The 12,034-nt window shown below is 42.8% G+C and overlaps 3 protein-coding genes across 3 annotated transcripts in view; all 3 read right to left on the bottom strand.

The window, feature by feature from the left end:
* Positions 1 to 4,643, bottom strand: part of LOC149248515 (uncharacterized) — a 36,505-nt gene extending 31,862 nt beyond the window's left edge. The window contains exons 1-2 of the mRNA XM_089450309.1: positions 4,546 to 4,643; positions 1,553 to 1,794 (exon numbers count right to left, since the gene is read on the bottom strand). Of these exons, the coding sequence (XP_089306435.1) occupies positions 1,553 to 1,794; positions 4,546 to 4,643 (340 nt within the window). The remainder of the gene's footprint in view (positions 1 to 1,552; positions 1,795 to 4,545) is intronic.
* A 980-nt stretch (positions 4,644 to 5,623) lies between these two features.
* LOC149248514 (uncharacterized) lies at positions 5,624 to 8,341 on the bottom strand. Its single transcript, XM_089450308.1, has 3 exons — positions 7,381 to 8,341; positions 6,965 to 7,041; positions 5,624 to 6,673 (listed from the first exon to the last, which is right to left on the bottom strand). Exons 1-3 carry the CDS (start codon positions 8,339 to 8,341, stop codon positions 5,624 to 5,626), a joined length of 2,088 nt encoding a protein of 695 aa, XP_089306434.1.
* Positions 8,342 to 9,623: 1,282 nt separating this feature from the next.
* LOC149248513 (uncharacterized) lies at positions 9,624 to 10,430 on the bottom strand. Its single transcript, XM_089450306.1, has one exon. It carries the CDS (start codon positions 10,428 to 10,430, stop codon positions 9,624 to 9,626), a length of 807 nt encoding a protein of 268 aa, XP_089306432.1.
* Between the last annotated feature and the right edge of the window lie 1,604 nt (positions 10,431 to 12,034).

Below are 12,034 nucleotides of genomic sequence, written 5' to 3'. Positions count from 1 at the left end.
AGAGCCTGAAAGAGAACCCCACCCTCTTTTGTCCTTAGAAGAGGCCTTTAAGGGAGATTTTCCTTGGAGCAAATCCAACAATAAATTAGCTTCACCATCCAGCCAATGAGGGACCTCCCTCAAATTCCAACCATCCCATAGACTTTCTGCATCATTTCTCCAATTGGAGATTTCCCAAAGGGTTTCCAGATTGCTGGCCTGAAGCCAAGCTCTGATATTTTCCAGTTCTGCCATCTGATTCAAGGGCTGATCTCCAAGAATCGAATATTCCCAAATTTTTATTTTTTTCCCATTACCTGTGATCCAATAAAGCTTATGACTAAAAAGTTTCAAAGCTGTGAGACAGTGTTTGAAAACTGGTGATCCTTTGGAAATTCTAGGAGGCTGGCCCAACACCTCAAACACTGCCCATGAAAATATTTTCTCCACAGAACTCCCTTGCTCCAACTAGGATTCCTAGAAACAATGTTCCAAAGGAGATTGGAGCCCAGAGCAAGATTTTGGGTTGCCAGATCCCGCATTTGGAGACCTCCTTCCAAGAATGGCTTCTTAATAGTGTCCCAATTAACTAAATGGAGCCTTCTTTCATTATTTTTCCTTCCCTCCAATAGAAATCTTCTCAGGAGACCATCCACTTTACTAATAAAGGTTTTAGGGGCTAGTAAAATGGAGTTCTGATAAACTGGGAGGCTTATGAGAAGATATTTCATAAGGATTACCTTCCGAGCATTATTCAACCATGAGGCTCCCCAAGCTTGTATTCTGAGTTTTAGCTTGTCTAGCAGGGGCATCCAGTGAGCTACCTTAGGATTTGATTTGAAGATTGGGATCCCAAGATACTTAAATGACTCCCAGGTCAGGGTTCTTTCCATTTATAATAGCCTTTCTATGTCTCTCAAATCTTTGATCGAGCAATTCCAGCCATAGATCGTGCTTTTTAGATAGTTAATCTTGCTGTCTGAAACCTCCCTATAAATGTCTAGCTCCTTCTTGAAGGTTCTAGCAGAATTTATGCTAGCTCCTCCAAGCAATAATGTATCATCAGCAAACTGGGCATGATTTATGTCTTTAACATTGTGAGCCATTCTCAGGCCTGGCAGAGTTTGGATATGTTGACAGTAGTCTAGCTAGAAGCTGAGCACCGAAGCTTGAATGGCGTAAAGAAGTGGGGACAAAGGGCAACCTTGTCTTAGCCCCCTCGAGGCCTAGAAAAATTCCATTGAACGATCATTAACCAGAGGCGCTATCCAAGGGGAGGCAATGCAGGCTTTCACCCAAGTTATGAGAACTTTTGAGAAGCCAAATTTCTCCATCACAGAAAATAGGAAATCATGTCTCACAATGTCAAAGGCATTTGTCATATCTAGCTTAATAACCATGCATTTCTCTTTTCGATGATAGCTTGAACGAATTGCTTCTTGCACCAGCACAATATTGTCAAGAATCTTTCTCCCTTTTATGAATCCTCCTTGGTTTTTAGGGATGATGACCGACATAATTTTCTTAATATGGTTGGCTATTATTTTTGTAATCAGCTTATAACTTGTATTACACAAAGAGATGGGCCTGAATCTGCTGAAATCGGTGGCACCTTTGTCTTTCGGAATCAAGGCAAGGAAGGCCAAGTTGGTACTGCCTCCAATCTTGGTGCAGGTCTGAGATTTACGGATCATTCTCAGAAGGTCTTTTTTAATTGTAGGCCAGCAAGTCAGGTAGAACCTTGTAGTGAACCCATCAGGGCCCGGGGCTTTATCTGGATCCATGCAATCCAAAGCTTCTTTAATCTCATTCATACTGATCGGAGCAATCAGCATAATATTCTCAGAATCTTAAACATAGTGAGAAATAAGATCAATCGGATAGGCTTGAGAATTGATAGGAGGGTCTTCCGGGGTAGAGTAAAGATCTTTGAAGAAGGAGTTGGCTGCTCGCTTTATGCCTTCAGAATCTTTAACCACAGTGTTTTTATAGTGAATTTGATTTACTGATTTGAAGTGCTTGCGTGATTTAGCTTGCTTATGGAAGTAGCTTGAATTTTTGTCTCTGGCCTGTAACCAAAGATTTCTGGACTTCTGTCTCCAGAACTCTTCTTCATCCCTACTTTCTCTATGGAGATCTTCTTCGAGCTCTACTTCTTTTTGAAGAAGGATTTGAGTTACATCGGAATTCTCCATTGTTAATTGATGGCTTGCTAAACTGTCATGCATCTCCTTTCTTTCGGCGGTGGGCGTTTTCAACCTTTTAGCCCACTCCTTGAGCTCCATTTTAAGTCTCCTCATTTTTTCTTCCCACACAAAGAAAGGGGATCCTTCATGAACTTGCCAGTTCTAGGCCTCGGAGACCACCTTCGGGAATCCTTCTTGATGAATCCATAGAGAACTGAATCTAAAGGGAATGGGGCCAAGATTTCCATCCAAGGAGAGCTCAAGTAGAATGGGTTTATAGTTAGAGGTGTAGTTTGGCAGAATTTTAGAGGTGGCCATTAGACCACAAGTCAAGAAGGAGGATTGGACTAGAAATCTGTCCAGATGAACAGCAATGTGGCCGGGGCCTATCTTTTTGTTTGACCAGGTGAATTTCCCAGATGTGGGCTTCATATCCTCCAATTCCCAATCTAAAATGAGGTCTTCAACCCATTCTATAGCTGGGTCCCTAACCAGCGAGCCCCCCTTTTTCTCTTCTACAGCTAGCGTAACATTCAGATCACCTACAATAATAATATTTTCTGGGTTGTGCAAGAAAAGATAGGACTGGAGCGAGTCCCAACAAATTTTTTTCTCAGATGGTAAGACCAGAGCATAAAGATTGAATATGCTTACTTGGTGGCCAGATTCTTTATGGAGGAGCTTAGTTAGTAGCCAATGGGGGCAACATTCTTCGTGAATAAGATCATATTTGGAGTTGTCCCAAAAGGAGGCAATCCCTCCAGAGGCGCCTCTAGCGCTGACTACTCTCCCTTGGCCTTTATGCCAGAATGCTTTGCTTGCTTGGAGGAGTAGAAGGTCCTCCAGTTTTGTCTCCTGGATGAGAAGGATTTCAGGCAAGTACATCCTTACAATGTCTTTTAGAGCTTCTTCTTTCAACCTGCTGCCTAACCCTCTGCAATTCCAGGAGACGTATTTCATTATTCACTGGCTTGGAAGGTTGTGGCTCCTTTTGGAGCCTGACCATGCTTGCACCTAGATCTGGTATTCATCATTACTTTGAGAGTTTTCTGAGAGCCTTGGAGATCATCTAGATAAGTTTGTTCCTCTCTTTCTTTCTTCTTGGACTTTCGACCCTTGGCCGACTTGATAGGAGTGACTTGCGAGCTGTCTGAATCTAAGACTCCATCTTCTGAATATCCCTCAGAATCGGCGCCTAGACTGATGCGCTCCTCGTTTTCTTCTTTTTCCCCTTGTTCATCCTCTGATGGAGGAAGATTTGACTTTGCCTCTGCTTCTTTCACTTTCTTCGACGGGTCTTCTGGTTCCTCTTGGGTTCCAATGGCATCTATCTTTACCCCAATGGAAGAACCCTCTTTTCGAACTTCTTTGGCTTTTGGTTTAGGCCGGGGCTTCACCAATGGCCTTGAATTTCTCTTCTCAGTTGGTTTTGTGATTGCCTTGCCCTTTTTTATTTCTTTCCATCCTTCTTCGTCCACTTTGTCCCCAGTTGGAGCTTTTGGACAATTTCGTTGGAAGTTTCCATGTTCGTGACAGGTTCTGCATTTGAAAGGCAGTTGCTCATAATCCAATTTTTGATAGTGATGCCATTCTCTGACTGTAAGTTTTACTGCTTCAGGCAGTCTAGCTTCCAGATCGACTTCCACACAGATTCTTACGTAGGTATATTGGCCCTTGTTAGGTGCTTTGTCAATGAAACGGCCTAGGCCATTTCAAATCTTCTGCGAGGTGTGATAGCTCCAGCAATGGAACAGAAGATTGGGAAGCTGAACCCAAACTGGGACCTCTTTAGGGGTATTGATTGAGGGATCGAAATCGAGGGTCCACTTACTAAGATACAGAACCTGATTTCCCATAAAATACGGACCGTTTCTGAAAACCAATTCTTGATCTTCTTTGGAGGTGAACTAGAAAATGAAATACCCTCTTCTGACAACATAGCAGATCACATTGTTTTCCAGCTGGGGCCTCCAGTTGCGTTGGATCCAGTCATCTGTTGTTTTTTTAGAGGGCCAGTGTCCCATAAATTTTCCTACCAACCCTCTGTCAGCCAGGGCTAGGGCGATTTTTATTGGTTGGTCTTCTGGCAGGGTGATCTCAGGAATTTCCTCCAGTTTTTTGATGAATTTCGGGACTTCTGGAATCAAATGTTTCTTCCCTTTCTGTGAGAGAAATCTTATGAATGCTTCTTCTGAAGAGATTGGTGGGGTGGGAGAAGGCTCCCCACCCCTAGGCGCACTCATGGCGGTGGCTATGCTCCTCTGTGATCGCAAAACCCAGACGCGGACGCTGTGCCAGTAGCAGCACTGGCCGGAGGAGGGAGGCAGAGCCTAATTGCGGGGATGTTGGGAAGGATTGAGAGCCCAGCAACAGGGGCTACCAGGCAGGGGGCCTGCGGGGGCCGAGGAAGCAGGGGCGTGGGAGCTCCAGTTTAGAACGCGCACGCAAATCACCCTGAAACTCAGCGCTGCCCTCCATTTTCTTTTTTTTTTACAGAAACGGATAGTGAATCTATTAAATACTTGGCCTTAATGCCAAAAACTGGTTTACATAAGGTGAGTCTGATTCCACAAGAACCGCACAACCATGCAAGGTCATGATGTTTATGCTTAGCTCAAATCTCTTTTTTCCTGCTACTATGTAGTCTATTTCTGAGATTTTCCCAACTTTATGGATACATACAAACTGGTTTAACAAAATGCAGTAAAACATGACAGCTATCTAAATTAAGGAATTGGTTCCCATGATTCTTGTCCTCCTCTGAGCAAGGCTCCAGCCATAAGGAGGGTAGCTTTGTTGGCTTCGATGTCCGCCTCCTTATTGTTAGCTCTCAACACATGATAAAAATTCAACTTCTGGAAGGAGTCTCTAAGATCTGTTACTCTGAAAATTAGCCTTGCAAGCCTTAGATCCGTTGGCTTAGAATGAGTCACCATAGTATTAATTATTACTTGGGAGTCCCCTATTACATTTGCCTCCCTGATGTTCAACATTTTCATAATCTTGAGACCTTGGAAAAGAGCCAAAGCCTCAGCTTGAATGCTAGAAGCTATGCCCAGACCCTAGGCGAAACTGTGTATCCTTATGCCATCGGGATTCATAATGACGCCTCCAGCTCCAGCTCTTCCAGGGTTGGCCTTTGCAGCTCCGTCAAAAAAGAGGGAGAATCTCTGCTGATTTGTGGCCCAGTCTTTGAATTCATTTTCCTAAAGTCTTATTCGCCAATCTTTGAGGAGGGAGATACTGTTTGCACTTTTTTGGAACTGGAGTTCAAGATAGGAGCCCCAATTTATATCTTGCTGACTGAGATTTAAATCATCTTTAATATCTCTCAGATTCTCTTTAAGCTGGCTTTTAATCTTGACTGCCACAAGCTTGGCCTCTTGTTCATAGCTTCTAAAAATCCTTTTATTTCTCTCAAGCCAAACCTGCCAACAAATTATTTTTGGGAGAGCAGTCTAAGCAGCTCTGATGATTTTGTTTTTTGGGGGAGTCCCGGGATACCTTTGCAGCCATTTAGTAAAAATATCAGGGATGGAGGAAGGCAACACGATGCTGAAACTCAAAGTTCCCAACAATTCTGTCCAAATCTGCAAAGTAAAGGTGCATTCGAGCATCAGATGAACTACGCTTTCCTGGTTTACCTTACAAAGACTGCACCTTGAAGGACCGTGAAAACCATGTTTCTGGAGGTTATCATCTGTCAAAATTTTGGAGTGACAAAGCAGCCAACTAAAGAAGTCGATTTTAGGCAAGGTGGGATAATGCCATATCCCTTTCCAAGGCTCAGGGTTTGTGGCCACATGGGGATGCTCACATAGCTTGGCGTAACCTTGAGCAACAGAGTATCCGCCAGTCTGCGTACCCCATCCTCTTGTATCCCTTTTTCGAGCCAGCAAAGGAGACAGGCCGTGGAGCTTGGAAATCAGGATCTCATGCTCCATAGAAAGTTCTAGGGGTGTTTGAAGATTCCAGCCAGCCCAACGAGAGTTCTGCCAAGCTGAAATGTCCCATAGAGTTCGCAAACCAGCCTCATTCATCCATCTGCGCAGCGTTTGGAGTGAACGGCAGTCTCCCAGAGGCTCGTTATTCAAAATTTTATCTGTCCAGAGGTTGATCCTTTTTCCATTACCAGGAACCCAGAAGGCATGATCTTTGATGAGAGAGCAAGCTTTGCTGCAAAACTTTAGGAAGGGAGTATTTGAATGCTTCTTAGGATGATCTAGGCAGCAAGAACGCTGGCCTTTGAAGTATTTTTTCCAGAGAGCTAATTGCGCCCAGCCAGGTTTAGGGGCGATAATTCTCCAGATTAATTTAGCTCCCATTGCTACATTATGGTAGCCAAGATTCTTGAAATTCAAGCCTCCTTCCAATAGCAGTTTGGAGATACATTCCCAGTTGACTAGCAGAATCTTTTTCTCGTTCTGTTTACCTCCCTTCCAAAAGAATTTTCGAATGGTCTCCTCCATTTTTTTGAGAATGCTAGATGGAGCGAGAAGGACAGAAAACTGGAACAGGGGAAGACTGGAAAGAACAGATTTGATGAGGACCGACTTACCAGCAATGTTGAGCCAGGAATATCCCTAGGCAAGTAGTTTGTTCTTGAATTTCTCCAATTGGGGGAGCCAATCTCTGCTGTAAGATTTTTTGAGAAAAACCGGGAGGCCCAAATACTTGAAGGAAGTCCAATTTGAGGATGCTACAAAACCAAAGATTCTGGATATGGAGTTGAGCAAGCTGGAAGTGGTGTTCCAGCAATAGATATGGCATTTTCCTTTGTTTAGACTACTTCCTGATACCAAACAAAACTCATCCAAAGCTTTTTTAAATCTGGAGGCAATAATCCCAGAAGCTGCTCCCAATAGCAGCGTGTCATCTGCAAAAAGAGCGTGATTAATGGTTTTCACACCCCTCGCAATACAGAGTCCAACAATATCCTGATCTGCTCTTTTTTTGTCTAGATAAAAACTGAGAACAGAGGCTTGAAGAACAAATAAAAGAGGTGAGAGAGGGCACCCCTGCCTGAGCCCTCTCGTGGCTTTGAAAAAGTCAGCAGCTCTGCCATTAATTAATGGGGCAATCCAAGGCTCTGAGATGCAAGCTCGAATCCAATTGATAAAATTCTCACCAAATCCAAGTTTATGTAAGACTTTCAGCAGAAAACAATGTCTAACTCTATCAAAAGCATTAGCTAGATCAAGTTTGACAACCATACCTTTTTCGTTGTGACTCAAGCTTGAATGGATTGCCTCCTGGACCAAAATAAAGTTGTCCACAATCTGTCTACCTTGAATGAAGCCTCCTTGGCTATCTAGAATGATTTTGGGGAGGATGGGCTTCAGTTTGTTAGTGATGACTTTGGTGATCAATTTGTAACCTATATTACAAAGCGAAATCGGATGAAACCTATTGAAGGAGTTGGCTCCCTTCTCTTTGGGGATGAGAGCAAGAAAAGTAGAGTTCGTGCTTCCTCCGATTTTCTTGCAAACTTGGGATTTTAGAACCATTTTGTAAAGATCCTTTTCCACAATGGACCAGCAAATTTGGAGGAATCTGGCTGAGAATCCATCTAGCCCCGGGGCTTTGTCTGGGTTCATGGCAAATAAGGCAGCCTTGACTTCATTCTTGGTGACTTTAGCTTCAAGGAGGTGGTTCATATCAGCAGAAATCAGGGAAGGGATCCCGTCCAACATCTCTGAGTTTTGTTCCAGAATTACCTCTTCGCTATACAGACTTTCAAAATGAAGAGAAGCTGCTTTTTTGATGTTTGCATTATCCTTGTGAATGATGATACCATCTTTGATTTCAGAGATGGAAGTGGTACATTTCCTGGCCTGGGCTTGTTTGTGAAAGAAGGAAGAATTCATGTCCCCCGCTTTGAGCCAAAGACTGCGAGACTTAAGTCTCCAGTATTCTTCCTCAGCTAGACATGCCTTGTGATAATTTTGCTGAAACAAAGCTTCTTTATCTAGGATCTCTTTTGTTATGTCAGTTGTTTTGGCTTGGAGTTGATGGACTTCCAGCATATGCTGGATTTTTTTCCTTTCGTTGGCTGGATTTGGGAGAGTTTTGGCCCATATTTTCAAAGCCCTTTTCACTCTTCTGAGCTTTTCTTCCCAAACGAAGAAGGGAGAGCCTTTGACCGGTTGCACCCAAGTGTCCTTAACTACTTGCATGAAGTTCGATTCCTTAGCCCAGAGCGGGCTAAATTTGAAAGGTATAGGTCCAAGGTCAAGTTGAGACACGAGTTCCAGCTTGATGGGTTTATGATCCGAAGTGCTGCATGGGAGAATATGCACTCTAGCCTCTAATCCAAGTAGGAGAAAAGAGCTTTGAATTAAGAATCTATCCAATCTAGCAGCAATGTGGCCAGGACCAATTCTTTTATTAGTCCAAGTGTACTTACCAGAAATTGGCTTGATGTCCAGCAGATCCCAGTCCTGAATAAGATCCTCTGCCCATTCCCTTGCCGGATCTCGAACAATGCTGCCTCCTCTCTTGTCTGCTGATAAGAGAGTGAGATTGAGATCTCCTGCTATGATGATATTCTCAAGATTAACTAGTTCTGCTTGGGTTCTTATGGAGTCCCAACAGTCCTTTTTTTCCACAACGTTCACGGGGCGTACGCATTGAAGAGGCTGATTATTTCTTTTGAAGCTATGTGCTGCAATTTTAAGAGCAGCCAATGAGAATTGAGAGTTTTAGAGATGAATGTGAACTTGGTAGCATTCCAAAGAGAGCCCAACCCTCCGAAAGCCCCTCGAGCTGAGATTTCTTTCGCCTCACATTTGTTCCAGAGTTTCTTACTTGCCTAAAGGAAGACAGAGTCTTCCAGTTTGGTCTCCTGGATGAGAAGTATGTCAGGAGTTTCTGTTCTTATTAAACTTCTGATGGCTTCTTCTTTGATTCTACTCCCCATACCTCTACAGTTCCAGGAGACTATCTTCATCATTTGAATTTTTGATTGGCTCCTTTGGAGCCTTGGGGCTGGTTTCTCGTCATCTTTGCTTTTGATGCTAGTACCTTCTCAAGGGTTGGCTGGCTGCCTTGAAGCTTATCCTTGAAAGTTTCCTACTCTCTTTTTTCCCAATCTAATTTGCGGCCTCTTGCGGATCTCCTTATCGTTGCTTGAGATTCTCCTATTTCCCCCTCTTCCTCTGAGCACTCTTATTCATGCTCGTCTTCCTCTTCTTCAATAGTGATTCCTTTGGAGCTCCCAGCCATTGCCATTGCTGGAACACCACTTTCAGCCATTACCTCTATTGCTGGAACACCATTTCCAGCTTGCTCAACTCCATTTCCAAAACCTTTGGGGGTGCCTTTAGAGGGTGATTTTTGATTTTCTGGTTCCTGAGTTTCCTCTACTTGCAAGCTTAGAGAGGCGAATTTGTTTTCTTGAACCATTCTGGGCGGGGGTTGCTGAGGGGGGGCCTGAGTACCTTTTCCGATTGGACCGACCTACTTTTGAGTTTTCCTGGTGCGCTTGACCTGGTTCCAACCTTCTTCTTTCCCCTTATCTGGTTCCTCATTGGTTGGGCATCCTCTGGCGAAGTGGCCGTAGACATGACATTTTCGGCATTTGAAAGGCAACTGCTCATAATCCAGCTTCTGCAAATGGATCCAGTTTCCTACCTTGATTTTGATGGCTTCCGGGAGACCCACCTCTAGGTCTACTTCTACGCAGATACGAGCACAATCATATTGATCTTTACTGTTTTCCCTATCTATGAATTTCCCAAGGGCGTTTTCGATGTGTTTCAGTGAATCCCAGTTCCAACAATGGACTGGGAGATTAGGGAGTCTGACCCAAACAGGGACAACTGAGGGGACATCCACTGCAGGGTCGAAATCCGGCATCCATCTGTTGAGGTACAAACCCTGGGGGCCCATGAAATAGGGGCCATTCTGAAATATCAGATCCTTATCTTCCTTTGAGGAGAATTCGAAGAGGAAAAACCCTCTTCCTAAGAAGTATGAAGTGATGTTGCCCTTGATCAGAGGAGCCCAATTCCTGTTTACCCAGGACTCCGTGGTCTTAGGAGAAGGCCAAAGACCTGTGAACTGGCCCACGAGAGCCCGCTCAGCTAAGGAGAGGGCAACTTGAATCGGGGTCTCTGGCGGCAGGGAGATTTCAGGAATGTCATCCAGCCTCTTGACAAACTTGGTAGCTTCGCTCTTCTTCTTCTGTGGCAAGCCGGCCAAGAGCCGAGAGAAAGCTTCGACAGCTGAAGGCGGGCCTGCCTGGGGCGAGGTCGGGGCCTCCATGAGGGCGGGCCCAGCTTAAACGTCCTACCCAGCAGAGGCTGAGCGCTCGGAATCCACAGAAAGACAAAGGGGAACGCAGAGGAAGAGGGCAGAGGGCCCAAAGCCTCGGGCTGCAGAGCAGCAAGGGCGCAGGCGCCGAAACGCAGCTAGGGTTCCATGGACTCCAGCCAGCAATACTCCTCTATCGAAAATCACGCTGCCCTCCATTTTCATTCGAAGTGAAATATCGTATTAAACATAGGTTTGATCTAAAGTGGTCATTGTATTAAATATAAAGTTTTGTCTTAAAATATTTTTGTCTCAAAATGCTTTTGTCTTAAATAGAAAGTTTTGTCTTAAAATAATTTTGTCTTAAATTGTTTTTGTCTTAAAATAATTTTGTCTCAAACCATTTTTGTCTTAAATATAAAGTTTTGTCTCAAAATATTTTCGTCTTAAATTATTTTTGTCTTAAATATAAAGTTTTGTCTTAAAATATTTTTGTCTCAAACTACTTTTGTCTTAAAATATTTTTGTCTTAAACTATTTTGTCTTAAATATAAAGTTTTGTCTTAAAATATTTTTGTCTCAACCTATTTTTGGCTTAAGGTCTACATTTAAGACAAATCAATTGATATTAATTTTTAATGTAAAATAACTAAAATAAAAGATAAGTTTTTGAGACAAAAGATTTCTTTTGTCTTAAAAAAATGTTTCAAAAATGCCCTTGGTGTAGTAGTGACGTAGTTAGAGTAAATAGGTGGATTGGAAACAAATGGTATTAATAGATTTTTAGGATAAATTCTCTAACTATTGGAAAGTGTGCATATTTTAGGGTTTAGTTTTAGTGATAAACTGTAAAGGAAATTTTCACTATATTGAATGAAAAAAGTGGTGCTTGTGAAAACGATTGCAAAAATGGAAAGTTAATGTGAACCCATACAAAGAGGCAATGGCTGTGCTGCTATGACCCTTGTATTTTTTCTAATGCAGTAGAAGGTTTGTTGCCACGAGAACTATTTATTTTATTTGTTTAAGGCCATGGAAGTTGTGTTGTCCCAACTTATAAGTTTTGTGATGAGAACTATTCATTTCGTCTTATTGCTTAAAGCCATGGAAGCTGTGTTGTCAACGAAGTTAAAAGTTTTGTCATCGGAACAGTTTATTTTAGGTTAAGGCAATGGAAGTTATAGAGTTGTTTTGTGAACGAAGTTTTGTCCATGAGAACTTATTTATTTTATGTTATGGTTGAAAGCAATGGAAGGTGTGTTGTCAACGAAGTTTTGCCCAGGTTATTGTTCTGAAGGGTTATCTGTATATTATTAGGTAATCGAACTAATATGTGTCTTTAAAGAAATAAAATATACAAATTCGAACTACCTTTTGTTCACATGGAAAAGATAGATATTTTGGTAATCTGCTGATCGGAGCTCCTACATTTCCCGTTACTAAAATTCACACCAACCCTAATTCTTAATATTTTCTTACCTGCCCTTCGAATTGGATCCTTTTATCGGAGCAGGTGGTCAGAGGGAAAAGAGAGAATGACCTGCGCAGGCTGGCCTTTAAAAGTAATCATAGCGTCTTCGGAAGAGAGTAACACTTTTCTCGGCGGATCTGCATAC

This window comes from Pinus tabuliformis, chromosome 7 (assembly GCF_031772625.1).
Source record: "Pinus tabuliformis cultivar Carrire ecotype Pingquan chromosome 7, CPIR1, whole genome shotgun sequence".
NCBI classification, from domain to species: Eukaryota; Viridiplantae; Streptophyta; class Pinopsida; order Pinales; family Pinaceae; genus Pinus; species Pinus tabuliformis.
This window is presented reverse-complemented; position numbering and strand designations above follow the sequence as displayed.